Source organism: Euleptes europaea, chromosome 2, assembly GCF_029931775.1.
Source record: "Euleptes europaea isolate rEulEur1 chromosome 2, rEulEur1.hap1, whole genome shotgun sequence".
Lineage (NCBI taxonomy): Eukaryota > Metazoa > Chordata > Lepidosauria > Squamata > Sphaerodactylidae > Euleptes > Euleptes europaea.
The window spans coordinates 69778888-69800188 of record NC_079313.1 but is presented as its reverse complement, the minus strand read 5'-3'; the positions used below and the strand labels follow the sequence as shown (position 1 = coordinate 69800188).

Genomic DNA, 21301 nt, shown 5'->3' with positions numbered 1-21301 from the left:
GGGCTACTTCAGACTCAGTGGTTGGCAGCATACAGCCTGTTGTGAAGCAATAGCAGAGGTCATGCACCTGCAGTTCAGTAGCTAAGCATGCACGGTAGTCATGTGCCTCTCCTCTTCCTTCACCTTTGCTCCATTCTGGTATTCCACCATGCAGTGGACAACACAGCAGCCTCTCATTCTGCCAGGATGTTCAAAATCAGCACGTTTGTACAAAAGACCTGGATTCTCTTGCAAGTATGCTTGTGCACCGCTCTAGGCAAACTTTGTATGTTCTTCTTCCCAGCTACTGTAAAGAGCTATATAATGAAACAAGGGGAAAAGAGCAGCATGGGGATGAATCCCAAATTCACCTATGAGAACTGGGGGCCGACTTTCTTTAGCTTCCCATACCTGTTCTTTGTACTGAAAGTCAAATGGAAAAGATTGGAAGATGAAGCATTTCAAGGCTGCCCTGCTCCCAACACCCCTGTGATAGACCTTGGAGGGGAAGTTCGTCACATCTTGGATTTCATGCAAGGTAAGTGAAATCAGCCTAGGTCTCAATTCAGATGGGACTCCAAACAGCTTCTACAGCTCAAGGGATTCCAGAGATGGAGCAATGGCTGCAACTACTGTTTGCCAATGCAGGCAAACATGCCAAGCCATAATTAGCGCGAGTTACTGGCTTGAATCCTAACAACATTTTCTGCTGATGGAAGGCACTTCCACCAGCAGAAAGGGGGAAAACCAATTTTCACCAATTCTCCCCTCCCTCTGCAGATCCTCACTTCATTTCCTGGACAGCTCTCAGGGACAGGATTTGGGGGAACATGGCAGGCTTCAATGGGAAGAAAATGTTGAAATTTTTTTGCATCTTGAATTCTGTGCTCATTTAGCATAGGGTCCAAACTATAATGTGCAAACCCACACCAAATCATAGTTTCTGATTCTGGTTTACTGGCTGGCCAGAAATGTTTTGCCAGTGTAGATATCATGCCAAGTAATAGTGAGTTGGATCCTACCACTCCATTCTGCCAGTGGCAGAACATTGCTTTGGTGCAAGAAGCCTTTATTGAGGTAAGAGACTCTTATAGAAGACCCTCTTGTGTTGACAGAGAGCTCCATACACAGGAGAATTGAACTACCACCAATGCAACTGAACAATCCATCCCAATATATTCAAAAACAGAAGATTGCTACCCCTCCCCGCAAGCCAAACCAATGAGACTAAGATTTAACTATCTCAAGAATTATTTACAATGTATTGGGGGGATCACAATTGCTTAGCTTAATATGTAAGTTAATTATTTTGGGGTGGGGGAATTGGCTTTTACAAGTAACAGTGGGTTGGTTTTGTCTTTTCAGTTTTTCCAGTGCATAGAAATATAAACTTATGATGTATTTAAAATAGATCACTGGGGGAGGTTAAGGACAAACATTTAAGAGCTTGAACCTCAGAGGGTTTTTCCCCCCAATTAACAGTCAATGTAAACCCTGCACTACACTATAATTCTTCCGCCTGAAGTTCAGAAAGGCACATGGCTGCCCCAAAATATTGCGAAGAGAAATAAGTTCACACTGTACTTTGATCTGTACTGTACATGTTGGAAGAGATTCCAACATGTTTTTAAATCATTAAGCTTCACTTTTTAATAGTACACTGCCTCTAAAAATAAACACAAAAGCAAGGTCCAGACACAACTATAGGAACATGGGGCTCTAGCATGGAGGAGGGGGATGGGTGTACCTTACCAGGGTCCAGGGAGGGGCAACCCAAGCTGCCAACCAATTACACGTATATAGTTTATGCTGTGACTATTTAGAAGCAAAAAGACTTTTCTTCTTCTTTCATGACTCATGAAATTATACATGTATGCTGGAATTGGAGACCAATGTTGCATGTTTGGTCCAGGACCAGAGACATTATATTGAGGCCATAGGTGTGTGTGCCTATAGATATTGTCGTCAAGTTGCAGCCAACATCTGGTGACCCTGAAGGGTTTTCCAGGCAAGAGACATTCAGAAGCGGTTTGCCATTGCCTGCCTCTGGATAGCGACCCTGGTATTCCTTGGTGGTCTCCTATCTAAATACTGACTAGGGCCAGCCCTGCTTAGCTTCTGAAATCTGATGAGATCAGGCTAGCCTGGCCTATTCAGTTCACACACACACAATGGCCCTGTCTAGTCAAATGGTTGTCACAGAAATTTTGGTTCCAAATATGCTTGGAGGACACAGTTAAGGCAATCCCTAGAGGCAATTACAAACTTAAGTGGCAATTTCATTAAGAAAACAACAACAACAACAACAACAACAACGCATTGGGGTTGGATCCCAGCCAGCTTTCCCACCCAATCTCACTCAATTCCCCTCCTTGCTTCAGTCACTGACTCACATTCCTTTTTTCCGAGCAGGTCCTATGAGCCACAGCATAGTCTTTTTGGGAGGTCTAAGAGGACCGCCTCATTATTTTTTCACCAGCAAAAAGCTGTTTGAATCCAACCCACTGTTTAAATCCAGCCCACTTAGGTTTTAGTGGATTCCAGTATTGGAAGTACTGGAGAGCTTCAGTAAATGCTCTATAAATCCATAACATAAACATAAAGCAGACTGAAGATACAATAAAGGGGGAGTAGAACATATTATCCCTAATAGAATCATAGAGTTTGAAGGGACCACCAGGGTCATAAGAACATAAGAAACGCCCTGCTGGATCAGACAAGGCCCGTCAAGTCCAGCAGGCTGTTCACACAGTGGCCAACCAGGTGCCTCTGTGTGTGTGTGTAAAGTGCCGTTAAGTCGCAGCCGACTTATGGCGACCCCTTTTGGGGTTTTCATGGCAAGAGACTAACAGAGGTGGTTTGCCAGTGCCTTCCTCTGCACAGCAACCCTGGTATTCCTTGGTGGTCTCCCATCCAAATACTAACCAGGGCTGACCCTGCTTAGCTTCTGAGATCTGATGAGATCAGGCTAGCCTGGGCCATCCAGGTCAGGGCCAGGTGCCTCTAGGAAGCCACAAACAAGACGACTGCAGCAGTACCATCCTGCCTGTGTTCCACAGCACCTAATATAATAGGCATGCTCCTATTACAGAATCATCTAGTCCAACCCCCTGTACAATGCAGGAAACTCACAACTACCTCCCCCACACATACCCAGTGACCCCTACTCCATGCCTAAAAGATGGCCAAGATACCCTCCCTCCCATGAACTGCCAAAGGTCATAGAATCAGCATTACTGACAGATGGCCATCTAGCCTCTGCTTAAAAACCTCCAGGGAAGGAGCACTTACCACCTCTCGAGGAAGTCTGTTCCACTGAGGAACCGCTCTAACAGTTAGAAAATTCTTCCTAATCTCAAGACAGAAACTCTTTCGATTTAATTTCAACTTGTTGGTTCTGGTCCGACTTTCTGGGGCAACAGAAAACAACTCAGCACCATCCTCAATGTGACAGCCCTTCAAGTACTTGAAGATGGTTATCATATCCCCGCTCAGTCTTCTCCTCTTCAGGCTAAACATACCCAGCTCCTTCAACCTTTCAACCTTTCCTCATAGGACTTGGTCTCCAGACCCCTCACCATCTTTGTTGCCCTCCTCTGGACACGTTCCAGCTTGTCTACATCCTTCTCAAATTGTGGTGCCAAAAACTGAACACAATACTCTAGGTGAGGTCTAACCAGCAGAGTAAAGCGATACCAGCACTTCACATGATCTGGACACTATACTGCTGTTGATGCAGCCCAAGATCGCATTTGCCTTTTTAGCTACCGCATCACACTGCTGACTCATGTTCAGTGTTTGGTCTACTAAGACCCCAAGATCCTTTTTGCACACACTACTGCTAAGACAAGTCTCTCCCATCCTATAATTATGCATTTGATTTTTCCTACCTAAATGCAGAACTTTACATTTATCTCTATTGAAATGCATTTTATTGGTTTTAGCCCAATTCTCCAGCCTGTCAAGATCATCCAATATCCTGGCTCTGTCTTCTACTATATTTGCTACCCCTCCCAATTTAGTATAATCTGCAAATTTAATAACATCCCCTCTATTCCTTCATCCAAATCATTTATAAAGATGTTGAACAACACAGGGCCCAGGACAGATCCCTGAGGCACTCCACTAGTCACTTCTCTCCAGGTGGAAGAGGAACCATTAACAAGCACTGTTTGGGTGCGATCTGTCAACCAACTACAGATCCACCTAACAGAAACAGGATCTAAATCACATCTTCCCAATTGGTCATCAAGAATATTATGGGGAACCTTATCAAAAGCCTTACCGAAATCTAAACTATGTCTACTGCATTCCCCTGATCCAGCAAGGTAGTAACTTTCTCAAAGAAGGAGATTAGATTAAGTGAATGGTTAATGTTCAAAAGAACACTTACATAATATTTACTGGTGGTAACAAGAACACCTTTGAATCTAGAATGCACATCTTGTAAAGGTATCATAGAAAGTGAAGAACCATCTTAAATTTCAACACATATTGGAGTCTCCAACCCAACATATCGCCACTGAGGCACTGGATTGTATAAATCATAAAATAACTCTTGTACATTTACCAGTGTTACCTCTTTTTAAACTGGGGTTGTTGTGTAAGTAAATATTCTGGTTTAATGTGTGAGACAGAGTACATGTTTCCTGACTGGATCGCTCAAGCTTTGTGTTTCTGTTCTGAGTGTCGTATTTACTCGCCAATGCAGCAGAACTCATCTTCCTGCCGCTTTTGCTATAAAATAATTCTTATACTTCTTGGACTGCTTTACACACATTGCAGATAACAGGCCTTTGGTCCTGACATTTGGAAGCTGCACCTGACCTTCATTTATGTTCAAATTTGGCGAGTTCAAGAAGCTTGTCGAAGATTTCATATTTGGAGCAGATTTCCTTGTGATCTACATTGAAGAAGCCCATGCCTCAGGTAAAATAAGGTTGCTGTATAAAGTGCAGAATGTAACAGACAAGTTTCCAGAAAATATTTAAATTTTCCCCTTTAAGATCTCATCAGTGACAGCATAAGTAAACATTATAGTCTCAGTTCCTAAGAACTTGCTACTCCCAGCAGGTATACCATTCTGTAATATTTTAGGATACTAATAAATGTAACCATGAATTGTTGCTATATACTCAATGTAATCATTATGTTTATTTCAGATGCATGGGCTTTTAAAAACAATATTCCTATTAAAAGTCACCAAACCCTCCAAGATCGTATACAAGCTGCACAGGTCCTGCTGAAAGAGCGCCCCTTATGCCCAGTGGTTTTAGATACAATGGAAAACTTGAGTAGTTCTAAATATGCAGCTCTGCCGGAAAGACTTTATGTACTTCAAAGCGGAAAGGTTGTCTATAAGGTAACAAAATGTCAATAATTTGGTGAAAATCCTTACATATCACTGTATACGAATTGGTATGGGTAGCTTGGCTAATTTTAGCCTCTTCTATTAATAGAGAAAAAATGGCAAGAATACGGATATGGAAAAATTCCCTGTAGGCATCAATAGTGAAATTTCCTATCAATTTTCAAAAATGAAGACTGTCTGTATAGCATTATCTACTTATATGGTTCACTTGACTGTGTCTTAGTATTTAGCTAAACATACTTTCTGAATGCAGGCAAATACTATTGCAACACGAAATGATAGAAGAAGCTTCAGCACCCAAACCTTCCTAAAGAGAATGGGATATGAATTCTTCTGGGCACACAGCTGGATGCCAGAAAATTCTAATCCTCCTCACAGATTGCTAGACTGGTATTAACTTGTGTGTGTGTGTATGTTTCTCATAGCAAATTAATGCAAATGGATGATGCTACAATAGACTTTTTAAAAAAAATAAGAAAACCAACTTCAGGAGGCTGCAGTTTTGAACTGAGAAGAGAGAGATGCTTTCCCCATCTGTAACGTTTCAGCTATAGGTCACCAACCCATTTGCTTTTACCACTTCTAGGATTCCAGATGCATTAGGAAGATTAAACATGTATCTGGAATCCTGCAATGCAGCCGCTTGGGACTAAATTTGGAGCCAAAAAATGACTAATTGAGAAGTCATTAAGCACCATTGCTTTTCTGCTCAGTATTGTAGCTTTCAAAATCTGCTTTTCTAAACAAGAAGCCCATTAGGGAATAACAGTTAACAATTTGCACGTAACACATATTTACATGGTCCTTTAGCTTTCACAAATCTAGAAGGAAGATCAGGATTAGATCCATTGATCCATCCACAGAAAATCAACCCTTTCCAACCCCAGGAAAGCTGATTCCTAGAGCTAGAGAAGAAGAAGAGTTGGTTTTTATATGCCGACTTTCTCTACCACTTAAGGGACACTCAAAATGGCTTACAATTGCCTTCCCTTCCCCTCCCCACAATAGACACCCTGTGAGGTAGGTGGGGCTGAGAGAGCTGTGACTCGCCCAAGGTCACCCAGCTGGCTTCATGTGTAGGAATGGGGGAAACAAATCCAGTTCTCCAGATCAGACTCCACCGCTCCAAACCACCGCTCTTAACCACTATACTACACTGGCTCTCTCCAGAGGACAAATATGGTATAACAGCCTCGCAGGTTGGTGGATTGCAGTGAAGAGGGGAAAGGTGGTGAAATTGCCCTTCCCACCTCTTTTGTCAGTGGAGCTGCTGCTTCCATCGGCAGAGCTCCGCTGATGGAAGAGGCAGGAAGGAGTGATTTCACCCCCTGCCCCCTCCTGACTGCAGCCCACCAGTCCACTTTGCTATTACACCACACAGGCCCTGTAACCAGCATGCTGTAGTGGTTTAGAGCGGTGGTTTGGAGCGGTGTTCTCTGATCTGGAGAAATGGGTTTGAATCCTCACCCCCTCACATGAACGGTGGACTCTAATCTGGTGAACCGCGTTGGCTTCCCCACTCCTACACATGCAGCCTGCTGGGTGACCTTGGGCTAGTCACAGTTCTCTTCGAGCTCTCTCAGCCTCACCTACCTCACAAGGTGTCTGTTGTGGGAAGAGGAATGGTGAGGAGATAGTAAGCCGGTTTGATTCTCCTTAAAAGGTAGAGAAAGTCAGCATATAAAAACCAATTCTTCTTCTAACCCCTGGAATAAACTTTCTAGCAGGTCAGAGGAGACTGATGGGGGAAGGGGAAGAAAGTAGAAAAGATCCATGAGCCTTGTGTGAATGGACTGCTGGACTGATTAGTATAACTGCTAAACAATCTGATTTCTAATTGAGATATCATTAAATAATTGCCACACACTATGCTTTGTCACACGAGGCTTTAATAAAGTTTACAGAAACTCTAGATATGTCTTTTGTCAGTCTTTTCCTGCCCCCTCCCATTTTCCAATAATTTTTCAGATTGAAACCACTGGTAAACATTATATATTTTGTTATTTTACAGGGTGGAGTGGGACCTTGGAATTATAGCCCACAAGAAGTACGTGAAGTTTTGGAACAATTACTCTAAATGTGTAAAACAAACCTACTAGTGGCCCCCTAAGTGAGCAACACAATTACTCCATAATCTGCGGCTTCATTTTATAAAAGGGATTAATATTAATTTAGAAAATATTGTGTATGTTTTAAGAGAGTAAATCCCATCCATATGAGGAAAATGGGCACTGTCAATTTTGCACTTATCATTCCCCCCACATAGGTCAAGTACACACAATAAATTAATCATGTGTAATTGCAGTTATCCCTTGATTATGTCACTGATAGCTTAAATCAGTATGGTACAAATAACATGCAAAGAAGGGTTAGTAGCCACTTGAAAAACAACTTATAGAGGTGGCTCCGTGCAGCAAGCCTTTCACATGAAGTAACCTGTCAATCACGTCTAACAATTTGGAATCCGTCAACAGCTCATGGTAGAGTGGGGTGTACTGTTAGAACTGCATAGCAAGCAGCTTCTCAAGAACAGCTTGTCTTGTGGAATTGCCTCCACATAGCTGAACAATGTAAATAATACCCCCTCCTTGGTTGCCAAGTGGCAATGAGGTCTTCCAACACAGACCACAGCCAAACTATTGGAACTGCCAGACTGTGACAACTTTAAATGGGAGAAGCCTTTGTGAAGGACCCAGATCACTGAAAGCATGGACAAAGGATGCTCGGGTAGAAGATGCTCAAATGGTATGGCAAGCCGCACATTTGCATGTGTGTGCAGCCATATGCTTCCCATGAGCTGGATCAAGCGAACATGCACAGCCTCAACACCTTGCCTTCTGTACACAAAGGGCAGGGTTGGGATCATGCCTAATGCTTCCAATAAGTAAAATATGCTATAAGAGCTTTCTGGACTGAATTGTTATTACAACTTGCTTTTGTTTTTATTGATATTTGTTTATGATAGTCACAGCTCAAAACCTGGCCAGCTGTGACTGGATTTAGAAAAATATTTATAGAAACAAGATGCTAATCTATACTCATTAAACTGTGTCAGACAATGTTCAAAGGCTTTAACTTGTTGTTTTTAACTGTAATTTTCAGATATTTTGGTTTGTCACATGAACAGAGGAGTTATAAACTAGAATTCTAGGTTGTAGTTTTACATTTCTTTCTTGCAAGTTACATTTCTTTCTTGCAAGTTACTATAATTAACTTCCCTTTCTTGTAACTTGAGGGAACTTGGAAGAAACAATGTAATTTTGGCTGCATTTGTTCACCTCTTATTATTCCCTTTCAGAAGCCAATTTCTTGAATGTGCTAGTTAATAATACCTATTGATGGATCAGTCTTCATAAGAAGAGTAAATGACAGCCAGGATCCAGTCACCTAAAGCATGTCCAAATGTTTGCATGACCCTAGTGTGATATCTTTTGCTTTGAACAGGGGAAATCTCCTCCGTTTCAAAGCCAGACAACCATGTGGTATGAAAGGCTGCACTTTGAAAAAGTGCCAAAAACCCTGGCTATGTGGAACTAATCAAATGTTTCTTGATGATATACATACATATCAGTCTGCATACAAAGATGCTTGCACTTCACATGCTCACTGTCAAGGGTATCAGAATTATTAAAGTACTTCCAAAACATATAAGTTGGTCATTCCCATACATATAGTTCAACATTCTGGATTTCTAAATAAATCTGAAAACATGACATGTTTACATTCCTCACTTCAAATAGCACAGAATAAACTCAGCAGACAGAATACTGGATTACAACAGTTCACTCACTTGAATAGCCAAAGGTTAGGAAAGGGTTAGTTATTATCAGTGTGGGAGTTCCATTTCTATGTAAAGCCCTTAGGGTAAATAATTTGTAGCTTTGAGAATGATTGTCATCAATACGTGGATGACATCCAGCTCTATATTTACTTACCCAAATCCCTTGGTGATGCGGTAGAGGTCCTGAATAACTGCCTGGCTGCAGTGGTAAATATGCTAAGAATGAACAAATTGAAACTAAACCCTGAAAAGACAGCGGTAATGCTGGTTGGGAAGGCAGAGATCTTGAAAGATATTGTGCTCCCCACTTTTGATGGAGTTCAGCTGACCCCCTGCTGACTTGGTTAAGAGCCTTGGGGTCATATTAGAACCAATGCTATTACTATAGAAGCAAGTTAAGCAAGTTAATGCAGTCACAAAAAAGGCTTTCTTCCCACTCAGCCTGGCCCAAAAGATGGCCCCTTACCTTGATACGGCTGATCTGGCCACCTGGATTCATGCCACAGTAACATCGAGACTAGACTACTGCAATGCACTGTGCATTGGTCTCTCCTCAAAATCAATTCGGAAACTCCAGAAGGTGTAGAATGCTATGGCTCGGATATTATCAGGAGCTAGATGGAACACGCCTATTACAGGCACTTCACCAGCTGCCCAACAGTTACCAGGCTCAATGTAAGCTATGACATACAAAGCCCTTCATTGCCTTGAACTTTCATATCTGTGAGACCATCTCATCCCCTATGCTCCACCAGGCCAGCTTCACTTATTGGAGCAAGGTCTTCTGCAAGTGCCAGCCTGAAAAAGGGCAAAATCAACAACTGCCCATACACACGTCAACTCGGTTGTGGCCCCCACTTTGTGGAATGGCTTGCCTGAGGTCAGGAAGGCTCTCGCTCTCATTGCTGTCTGCAAACTATGCAAAACTAAGTAATTCAAGAGGGCTTTTCTATACAGGCAATAGAGCTGCACTGTACAAAAGACTCCACGAAGTTACTTTGAAAAAATTATTAGGAACTGTGGTCTACCGGGCATAGCCTGCTGAAACTATGATCCTACTATGGAATTTTACATCATTTAATGTGTCATATTAATACTTATGCTTTGCTTCAGTTCTATTTTTAGACATCTGATTGGTTCTACAATCCTCCTGTTGCATTGTTTACTGAATGTCCCATCGGTCAATTGTATTGACTCACTCTGTGTAATCCGCCTTGAGTCCAAGTGAAAAAGGCACACTATGAATAACACGAATAAATAAATAAAGCTAAAAACTGGGACAAGCCCTGAATGTAGACTTCTACATTCATATGCTTCAACAATCCCTGTATTATGGGACTGGGGAGTTCCAGTGGCAGCTGTGAAAATATGTATGCTTGCAGAAAGCAACCTGTATTTACTAGTATAAGCATATATTGTGTCAGAACTTTCTGACTGAAGAAACAATTCTACAGCAAAATCATAGAAAATACTCATTTAGCAAAACATTCTTTAATGGAATGCAAGTGTTATTTAACATAAAGGAAAAAATCAGTACCATATTATTACTCTTCTTCTGATTGCAGCACTTCAACCTTGGTTTTAAATATCTCGTGCTATTCCTTCAGCTGTTACCCTATGAACTGACACAAAAGTATCAAAGGCAGATAAAATGATGAATCTCAAGTGTGTAGCCTGGAATTCAGGAAACTGTAAAAAAAAGGAAAAAATATTATTAGCAATAAAAAAATGAAGTTAATCTAACCCCAACTAGGCATTTAAAAACCCCAATTATTTTAATGGAAGACACCATAGCATGTGCTTAACACTTGCACAGAAACAAAAGGGAGTTTTTGGTAAGCCTATGTTCAGTTTATTTTAGACATTCAGCATGGGAAACAGGTGAAAAATCAACTAAATAAAAAACCTGAGTTGTTCCCAACCAACCATGAGTGGAGTAGAGCCTGCAGAACTAAACTTACCAGTTTCCCACACTGCATAATACACTGACCCTGGGATTCAAGAGGCTCCCAGGGACAACACTGGGAATGGTGTGTGTGTGTATCTATGCAGTGTGGGTGGGTCATCCGCAGTGGGAGAGGGTTATTGGTGAAAACACCTGTCCTCTCTTCTAGTGGAAATACCCTTCTGCCAGCAGAGAATAACAACCAGATAGAAACCAATATATGAGACCAACAGCTGGATTTTAAACCTTTCTCTGCCAGCACATAAAAGCCAAGGATGGAATATACAAACGGGAGTGCAACATTACAAAACATGATGACATGATTACAAAACAGTTAAGCTGTGGGTAGAGATGCTGGTGACGTTTGAGATCACACGTAACACGTGTGATGCACACGTTAAATATGATTTAGAGTCACTTTTTAAAAATCGGACTGGAATGTGACCTCTTCCAAGTCATTCTTTTGCTTAGTATCTGAGGCCTGCTCTACACGTGCAGCAACTGAGGTGGTAAAACAGGCTGTAGAACTTCAGAAGGGAGATCGCAAGCTTAATGCTCCCCTATGTAGAAGCTCCCTGCAAATTAAAAATTAGCACAAAAGTTCTATCCTAGCCTTTTGCATGTTTTCCATTTAGAAGGGATTATTAATCTAGAGCCGTGTTGGCGAACCTATGGCACGGGTGCCACTTCCGGCACGCGTAGCCCTTTCTGCCGGCACGCACGGTTCCTCCAAGCCACTGGTCTTTCCGGCTCTGCCCCACCCTGGATGGGGGAGGCTGTAGCCCAGGGGTGGGGAACCTCCGACATGACTGGCGGTGGCCCCCGGACTCTCCCACAGAAGCTGCCGCCATTGCCACCGCTGGAGCGTGCGCGGCCAGCCAGGCGGGTGGGAGAGCGGGGAACAGAAGCTGAGCGCTCACACTCGGCATGGCCGGCGGCTTCTCCGGCGCCCTCTGAGCCTGTGCCGGCGAAGGGGCATGGCTGGTCGGTGGGTGCGAAGGAGGCGCCCTCTGCCCCACCCTGCTCGCCTCTCACAAGCGTGCTGCCGCGCCCCACCGAGTGGCAAATCCAAGGCAAAACCTCCCATGCATAAATGGCCTCTTTCTTTTTCTGTCTCCCTCTGTCCTTTTCTTTCTCTCCCTTGCTCCATTTCTTTCTCCCTTTCTCTCTCTTTTTCTTTCTTTCTCTCCCTCCCTTCCTTCCCTTTCCCCCTCCCTTCCCTTCTTTCCTTCCTTCCTTCCTTCTTTCCCTCCAGTGGCTTCTCCGGCACCCTCTGGGTCTGTGCGGGCGGAGGGGCGTGCAGTCCTATTCCACCTTTGAAGTGCCCACAAGCTATCCTCCAAACACCTTTCCATTTGTCTTGAAATGTAGAGAGAAAACACTAAGGAACTAGTTGCCAATCTCCAGGTACTAGCTGGAGATCTGCTATTACAGGTGATCTCCAACCAAAAGAGATCAGTTCCCCTGGAAAAAATTGCCACTTTGGCAATTGGACTCTATGGCACTGAAGTCCTTCCCCAAACCCCGCCCTCCTCAGGCGCCACCCCAAAAACCTCCCACTCATGGCGAAGAGGAACTTGGCAACCCTAGCCTCTCCCTCTGGGCCCCCTCTGGGGGTGGTATTCAGGTTAAATTGCCGCATTGGCACTCGGCGATAAATAAGTGGGTTTTTGGTTGCAGTTTGGGCACTCGGTCTCTAAAAGGTTCGCCATCACTGATCTAGAGGAACTGTTGAAAAATGCAATCTCTCATCTTTAGACTGAAATTGTACTGATATCTCATTATCTCCTCATTATGCTGTATGTAAGCACAGAGCCTTGGAATTAAGAAAACCATGGAGACAGACATCAGATTCGACTTGAGATAAATGTTCAGAAACTCTCTAGCTAAATACAGGACTTTTCCACGTGGGTTTTTTTCTGTTAGTTCTGGCACCATGCAGCTTCAGTTTACCCCCTATTGCCACATGCATTTTTGTGCCTTTAGTTTTCACTCCAGGCTTTTTTTTCTCCCAGGCTTTTCCAGTTCTTTTGAGACCACGTTTAACCTTTTTCTTTCTTTCTAGAGGCTGATTTTGAGTCACCTTTTTCCTCATGCATAATGTTTCTGTGGTTTTCTCTGGAGTGGTGGATTCTGATCTATTCTTACATCAGTATATCAGTATAATGATATGTTAGTGTGTGTGTTTTTTTAATGCAAAAGCTCTGGTGCGGGGGATAGCCACTTCCAGCACCAGAAAAAAGTGGCAAGGTTGGAAAGGGGCATAGCACTTTACATATTGTTCATACACAGATAGGTGGTAGAGCTGCTCCCGTTCTAGGCTTCCCCCTGCAAAGACAGGCAGGCATGGGGGGACTTGCATGACTCTCTCCAATCGCCAGCTGCAGTCCCCTGCTCCAGAAATGCTACCGTTCCCCCCACCCCCAGGAGCCTTATATCTGTCAGAGGAGCCCCCCACTCTTTCTGTTCATATCTAACCATGCGTTTATTTTCAGTCTTTTAAAAATTCTGCCATTATATCGATATATCCCTATAAGCACGCACAAAAAATAAAAAGGGGATTGCGTGTTGGATGCCACTGATGATGACAGAACCCTCCCTTGAAAATCCTGATTATTTAAGGCATGGGCGGAAGAAAACAAACTTTCCACATAGGGTTGCCAGGTTGCTGGGATTGATGGGCAATTGCCCGCCAATCCACCAGGGTCCTTGGAATGGCGACTGCACATATGCGCAGCCATGCACAACATGATTACCTCACTTCTGGGTTTACCCCTGGAATCGCCGTATCATGAAAGAATGCTTTAGCACTAAAACCCCCAAAATGCTAGCGTTTGGGGGGTTTGAGTGCTAACGCATCCATTGGGATGCAGCACTTCCAGGGTATACCCGGAAGTGATGTAATCAGGTCGCATACGGCCACGTGCGGGATCACCACCCCAGCCCCGCCTCCAAAACCTCCCACTGGTGGAGAGGGGGGACCTGGCAACCCTAACTCCACAACTGTGAAAATGCAGAAGGCAGAAGAACTATGCCCCAAACTGATTCCAATGCTTGTGAATCGACTGCCAAAAAAACCAAGAGTAAGTTGAGTATGCCAAAAATAGACTTTTATATTGACATACAAACACATATTTTGCAAATATATGTCCAAAATGTTATCACTATCAACAATCATGAATGAATGTACAAAATTATGTACAAAATGTATAAAAGATCAGCTAGTGGGGATAATCCCCTAGCAGTAATTGACATTCACCAGAGTAATTTAACAATTTCAGGCCCATATGAAACATCGATTATAAAATACTAGATGTGTATGTATATGAAGCTCTCTCTTTCAAGTTTTATTTCGGATCTTTCCAAACCTCTTTCAGACACTTAACTGGACTAATTTAAGGTGTTTTTCAAAGTTATCTGTTCCTTTTACATGTTATATTAATAATAAAATAATTATATGCACTCACAGAAAATTCTTCTGTTTGAAGCTCCCCTTCTTTATAGTCCAGGTCTAAACATTTAAAAGTGCACAAATTAATATGCAATATGTTAAAAGATTCCACCAAATTAAAAAAACAACATTGACTTCACTGTAAGGCTTTACTTTACTTTAGTAAAGAATTAAACTCTGACTTCAATAAAATGACTCAGAGATGTTTTAGAATCTTCACTGGGGACTGAGATTTAACTGTTAAATTAAATTTAAAGTTAAATGAAAACAAGCTGAGGCCCGTGAAGAACAGCAGGGGAGGGACATCTCTCCTCCTCACCCGCAAGATTTCCTTTGCTATTTAGCTCAAAGGAAGCAGATTCTACTTGCATTTGGTGCTTCCTCCTTTCTCTCCATAGCTTCAAATGCCCTTTTAAGGCTGGATTCTTATGCTCACTTGGTTAGGAGTATGCACTATTGAATACAGGGGGACTTCTTTTCGAGTAGACATTCAAATGATTGAGCTGCACCAACTCCCAAGCAGATCTGTCCCTTCTAGATTTTCCAACAGCAGAGTCCCAGTGGGAAATTTCCTGCCCTCAGTCCCAGTCTCCTGCCCTCAAGAAATACTGGCCTCCATTGTGATACTCAAAGAATTTCCCCAAGTCTGTCTTTACCATAGAAATCAGAGGAAATTCCCAGAACATTGCCTGGAAGTGACATCACATCCTCCCCAAACTCCACCTCCACAAGCACACCCCCCAAATATCCCAGGATTTGCCTAGGCAATGTTGGGAACCCTAGCTCCTTCTCTTAATTTCTTGGAATTGCCATCAGGACAGTGATCCTGGGCAGATCTGACCCAACACAGGAACAGCCAGCACTGCCAAGGTGCTGGGTAAACCACAACCAGCTCCGTTATGGGATTAATAGCAGGGACCATGATATTAATCTGTGAGAAGCCAAAGACTAAGTGGAGCAAGCATTAAAAAAACAGGCTCGTAAATACAGCTCCTTTGGCTACCATTCTTATGATCTGACTTGGGTCCCAGTCAGAAAGGTTGACTGCAAATGAAAATCATAAATAATTCTTGCCCCATAGCCAGTTGGCCAGATAAGTCAGAAGACAGCAGATTTTCTGTCTCCTTACAGGAAATTTGATGCCTCAGGTTGATATCTGCAGACTGGAGGGTAGATGAGGGTTGCCAACCTCCAGGTGGGAACTGGAGATCTCCTGGAATTACAACTGCTCTCCAGACTACATAAATAGCTTATTTATTTATTTAAAATACTTATTCTCCTGGAGAAAATGGCTGCTTTGGAACGTGGACTGCATGGCTTTATATTCTGCTTTCATTATTCACCCAAAATTCACCAGCTTAACTAAAAGACATTTTTATCTGCTTTCCAGCTCAATAAAGATATAACATTGATTTAAGTGATTATGGAGATAAAAATATTTCTATAATTCTCACTATTATAGAACATATAGACTATCAGCCCACTTGCACACACAGACAGAAGTTCTGGATGCTTTTCCATTGTCATATAGCCAGTGAACACAGAAATCACTAGCTGGAAATCACCTAAATAATAATAATCAAGAACAACATCTAAAGCACATAACATACATCATCTCAATAGTATTTAAATTACAACAGCTCTTTGAGGTAGGGCAGTACAAAGGAGTTCTTAATTGTGCAGTGAATGACAAAATGAAGAAGTGATTTGCAATGAGACTGCTGCTTCTCTGAGCAGCCAACTGTAACAAGGACTGACTCAGATGTGAACAATTTTGGGAATCAGCCTTTAGATCATGGAACTTCAAAGGAATGAATCCCACTTCGATTCTAATACTAGTTTTATCATCCAAAGCTTTTTTAAAAAAAAATTGCTGTCAAGTCACAGCTGACTTATGGCGACCTCGAAGGGTTTTCAAGGCAAGAGATATTTAGAGGTGGTTTGCCATTGCCTCCCTTCACGTCACGACCCTGGTATTCCTTGGAGGTCTCTCATCCAGATACTAGCCAGGGCCGACCCTGCTTAGCTTCTGAGATCTGATGAGATCAGGCTACCCTGGGGATATCCAGGTCAGGGTTCCAATCCTTTATACCCTTGCATATACACTGTCGTGAAACTGCCAAATAAATGTACCTAGGATTGATTTGTACATCAGATTGTGATCATCCAACCACAGCTGCTTACACCGAGTACGCTTACCTTTTTCAATGCAGTGTTCAAAATCTACTGGATCTTTAGACATGCTTTTTTCAATCCGTAATGTCCGCACTAAACATTAACAATATTTTTTTAAAAAATCCTGTATCAATCTCATTTCAAATTTCCCTGACTCCATATGAATCTTTTTTAAAAATCTGCAACAAAAGAATAACCTCTATTCACTTGTAAGAGTTAATTAACTGCCATAATTCATGGAAGGTAAAATAAGTATCAGAATTCAGAGCTTTAAAAGGAGGACCCCGGTTTTGGAAACATCTAACCTTTTTGGCCAGTGGATCCCACAAACACCCCCCACACACCCATTAGCATATAAATAGTGGTACTAACTCTGATGGAATTGGTAACTTTGGAGTCAGAAGTGTCTGAACTCAGGTAAGGGCTCTGTGAATGCAGCTTATTACATGAATAATGCCATAAACTGGATGCAGGGATCCTCTCTTCCTTAATCTCAAGTATCTCTTCGTTTGCAGTACAGAAGACTCTTGCACAACAGCCTATTTCTAAACAAATATTATTCCATACTTGATTGGGCTGACTCTAAAGAATTCTAGTCACCTAGAACCTGTGGGACCATTTTGGGTACCAGGCCCAATGATATGGTGAGCTCAGTTCAACTATGAGGAGCTTGAAGTTATCAAGACACCTGAAGATACAGGGTTGCTGCTGTCTAAGGCAAAATTCTATTTCAAGAGTTGCTATCTGCTACCTCCAGGTTCAACGTTCTTTTTAAAATTGCGATAGATTTTTTCACAGATGGAAATTTACCACAGTGTACAAGAAATAAACTTCACACCATCAAATTTAAATAAACAAAATGATATGATGATAAAATCAATCTTTCATGAGTGTATACAACAGTTTAAAAAGATGGCAAGTGTTAGCAGTCAGATCTAAATCAACTGCTAGCTGAAATCTGGAAATAAAGCCTACCGTACTTTTCCAAGTATATATACAAAATAAGACTTATTCTCATTATAAAAGTTTGTCATCTTTTAAGATTAAAATATATATTATTACAGAACATGCAGCTATTTTTATCCATATAAAACAGTGATTGTCAACCTTTCAAGTTCCTGAACACACAAAGCATGGGACACACTGGCTTAGATACACTGGAGAACTGAACACTGTGAGCTGATGGATTTTTGCAAGCAGAGTGGGATTTTCTGGCCTCCCCTCCCATTGTATCCCAAAATGGCCCCTGAAATGGTGTTCCTGGGTTTCTCCCCACCCCAGGAACAACGTGTGAGAGAATTATATAGACTCTGGGTAGAAGACCAGGAGAGCCAAGGATAGGTAACATAAGCTACCAGGAAATTTACCACAATGAGGAACAAGTACAGAGCTATGGAGGAACACCACTGAGTGCCCTCAACTTCTCTTTTCCATGGGCATACTAACAGCCCATTCCTGATCTCCAAGGACAAAAGTCCTTTGGAGGCCAGGAAGGGGCTGCACTGGCGTTTGGGCCCCCTGCACCAGCATTACTTACGCCATCAAGGATGCTCCCTCCGCTGGTGGGGAGGCCTGGGCGCTGGTCTCCCTGTGCTCCCATGGCAGCGCTGCCCAGGGAACCCTGCTGGGCTTTCCGTTGGAGTCCCACCAGTGCAAAGGCCTGCACCGGTGCCCCAGGGGGCATTTGCAGGGCATGCCAGGAGGCGGAGCTGCCAGTGGGCAGCTTCCTGTCCCCTTTAAGCCCAGCATGCTGGTGGGGAGAACAGCGTTGCTGTGCCTGCTTTTTCACAGGCGCAGCCTCGCTGTTCTCTATGGGGCAAAATGCCCCATTTAAAAAATAAATAGCGGCTGGGAAACAGGTTTGGAGGCGCCGCAGACACAGGTTAGGAATGGGCTGCCTGAGAGACAGGAGGTATAGCTTGTTCTTAGCACAAGCTCACTTGCAACAGGTCCTTCTAAAAGGCAACAGAAAAAATGCTGGTTTAATAGGGGCACAGACATCCAATCGAATGAGCTCTGTTACCCACTGGAGAGGGTCAGTAATATTTCTTGTGAATTCTAAAGGAAGTTTTCTGACAAATTTATATAGAATGCAGTGTTATTTGTATTAGTTTAATGTTTTTCCCAAAAAACTGTATTTTGACAACATACTTTGCTCTTGCTCTGAGAGTAGTCTTAGATAAAACCAAACAGTTTTTAATACATAAGTAACATGTATTTTGATAATGTAACTGGTTTATATTTATATTATTGTTTTAGATATTTTATAGAAGCGTTTTAAATTTATATGGATATACATGTTAACATTTTATTTCAACATTTTATTTCATTAACATGTTATTTCATCAGATCCCCCGAGGACAATTTAATTATTAAAAACTTTTCCCTTTCACCAGTTGCTGTGCTTTGCCTTTACCCACTGGAGAGTCCCAATTCATAGGTTGAAGATCACTAATATCACTCAGAATACATGGTTCATGGCTATAAAAAATAAAATTTGACTACATAACATATCTTACCTAAATAACACTGGATTGTGAGTTTGCTTATAATTACACATTTATGAAAACAAATAATAAATTCCTGCGGAAACAGCCCAGTTGTTGTCCAAAATGTTTCAGTTCGTCTATTAAGAGAGATAAAAAGACACATGAACACACATGAAGCTGCCTTATACTGAATCAGACCCCTGGTCCATCAAAGCCAGTATTGTCTATTCAGACCGGCAGCAGCTCTCCAGGGTCTCAGGCAGGGGTCTAGTCCCTTTAACTGGAGATGCCAGGGATTGAAGCTGGGATCTTCTGCATGCCAAGCAGATGCTCTACCACTGAGCCACTGCCCCTCTAATACACACACACGCACACACATTTGTAACATGAACATTTCACAACTCAAATTCATCCATGCAAAAAGAGGGGGGAGGTTTAGATCTACCTGGTAATATATTTGAAAGAATTCAAATTAGAAATGATTCTGTTGTCTACTATATGAGTAATATTTTTGCACAAGCAACACATTCATTGAAGGTTTAGACAAGCCACTATTATTTCAGCCTTAGTGACCCTCATCTCATCTCTAATATGAGGATGATAAAATAATAGCAGCCTATCATAGGGCTGTTGCAAGCATTACTGAGACAATGTACATGAGCTCTTGAAACACCTGAAGGAGCAGCATGACTGCTGTTAAACTAAAATTATTCTTCAATAAGCCTTATTTCCAAAGTCTTACATCAATTCTTAAAATTAGTACTAATACTTAGATTTCAGTTTTCAAAGCATTTAAAAATTTTTTAGAACAAGATAATTACAACAATCCTGTAATGTAAGTCAGCATCCCACTGTTGTAGATGCAGGGATGGGGTGAAGGAAGTTAAAGCCATCCCTCCTGAGTTCATAGTAGAGGTGACATTTGAAATGGGACATCGTCAACTACAGCTCATTCTCTCGGTAAGAGCTACAATTCTAATTATTGTTGAATTTTACAAGAAATTTATAGCTGTACTAAAGACATGCTATGTATAGCAAGTTAAAACCAAACATGAGAAGCTCATGCGAAAGCAAAGCCTTTACACACACCAAAACAGTTCAGGAGCCATACCTACCCATCAATGATATTTTCTGGAGGGTATTTTTCATCACTTGATGTCGCTAGAATAACATCTGCTCCTTCAGTGCTAAGACAGAAGTTTGTTGATTTCATTCTCTCTTCTGTCTTCATCAAGATTGTCAAACCATTTACTGTGAATGTTGCCTCGTTGCTTAGCAGCCAGTTCCGCCTCTAGAGGGAAAACCAAGCAGGGGCGTGATTACGGAAAAATTAGTTTGGCGACAGCTATTTCCTGAGTTACAGCCCCCCCCCCCCCCACACACACACACTCCAAACCTAGAATATATTGATGTGCACATCAGATTTCCAGTTTTAAATGAAATTGGAGAGTGGTAATAAAACTCATTTAAAAGACATTTGTGGTCTACGCCAGCAATTGTGTTTCAGGGACGATTATGAATAAATGTATACCGTGGCGGCCGATCGCAATTCGAACGGACACATAATAATCATTTCAAATGGATTTTGTAATGAACGCTCGTTATGACGTCACGCTTCCCTATCCCGGTCTTCTCGGGCAGGACTCCGGTGCGCGTAACCTCTACATGACAAGCAGACATTCAACCGCTGAACAGCGCAATTTAGAATGAAATATTCACTACAACTAAAAAGCGCCAAAGTGCCGGAAACACACACACCGACGTGTATACGCTTGCTGTGTTGTTTTAAATGATATGCTGCTATACATGGGGTGTCTGCTTTATACGCAGTTCTTGTTCTTATTTCCCGTCCTTCCCGCTCGGAAAGGCTCAGCACTGTCGATTTGCACTCAACCGTGCAGCCGTTGACGTATCAGCAATCGGCCCCTTCAATCCCTTTTTGGAAAGTTTTCTGAGCGGCTCAAACGGTTCCCATCCCAATCCTACTTTGTAGTGGGGAGGGGAAATGGCGTGGTCCCTTCCGCCCTCCCCCCTGAGCCCTTCCGGCTTCGCGTCAGTCACTGTCTCTGCGCAGTCTCCGCTCCGTAGCCGCGCGCGCGATTGAGGCCAT

The 21301-nt window shown here is 42.4% G+C and overlaps 2 protein-coding genes across 4 annotated transcripts; one reads left to right on the top strand and one right to left on the bottom strand.

Moving 5' to 3' along the window:
- The first annotated feature begins 161 nt into the window (after positions 1-161).
- On the top strand, positions 162-7463 carry DIO1 (iodothyronine deiodinase 1). 2 transcript variants are annotated; one of them, XM_056845135.1, is made up of 4 exons: positions 162-517; positions 4765-4908; positions 5142-5341; positions 7362-7463. In XM_056845135.1, the coding sequence occupies exons 1-4, from the start codon at positions 187-189 to the stop codon at positions 7425-7427; spliced, it is 741 nt and encodes a 246-aa protein (XP_056701113.1). In that variant the 5' UTR covers positions 162-186; the 3' UTR covers positions 7428-7463. The 2 variants fall into 2 exon arrangements, with proteins under 2 accessions (XP_056701113.1, XP_056701112.1); XM_056845134.1 differs by lacking the exon at positions 4765-4908 and having other exon boundaries at positions 179-517.
- A 3199-nt stretch (positions 7464-10662) lies between these two features.
- Positions 10663-20467, bottom strand: IFT25 (intraflagellar transport 25). Of its 2 annotated transcripts, XM_056845203.1 has the most exons (5): positions 20307-20467; positions 19222-19328; positions 16727-16795; positions 14544-14587; positions 10663-10820 (listed from the first exon to the last, which is right to left on the bottom strand). In XM_056845203.1, exons 1-5 carry the CDS (start codon positions 20420-20422, stop codon positions 10713-10715), a joined length of 444 nt encoding a protein of 147 aa, XP_056701181.1. In that variant the 5' UTR covers positions 20423-20467; the 3' UTR covers positions 10663-10712. The 2 variants fall into 2 exon arrangements, with proteins under 2 accessions (XP_056701181.1, XP_056701182.1); XM_056845204.1 differs by lacking the exon at positions 16727-16795.
- Between the last annotated feature and the right edge of the window lie 834 nt (positions 20468-21301).

Excerpts from the sequence above, each read along its gene's own strand:
- DIO1 (XM_056845134.1), top strand. The coding sequence starts at position 187 with ATGTTCAAAATCAGCACGTTTGTACAAAAGACCTGGATTCTCTTGCAA. Across the intron at positions 518-5,141 it reads CATCTTGGATTTCATGCAAG|ATGCATGGGCTTTTAAAAAC; the intron begins GTAAGTGAAATC and ends TGTTTATTTCAG. Across the intron at positions 5,342-7,361 it reads GCGGAAAGGTTGTCTATAAG|GGTGGAGTGGGACCTTGGAA; the intron begins GTAACAAAATGT and ends GTTATTTTACAG.
- IFT25 (XM_056845203.1), bottom strand. The coding sequence starts at position 20,422 with ATGAAGACAGAAGAGAGAATGAAATCAACAAACTTCTGTCTTAGCACT. Across the intron at positions 16,796-19,221 it reads CACAATCCAGTGTTATTTAG|TGCGGACATTACGGATTGAA; the intron begins GTAAGATATGTT and ends GTTAATGTTTAG. Across the intron at positions 14,588-16,726 it reads TGAACACTGCATTGAAAAAG|ACCTGGACTATAAAGAAGGG; the intron begins GTAAGCGTACTC and ends TTAAATGTTTAG.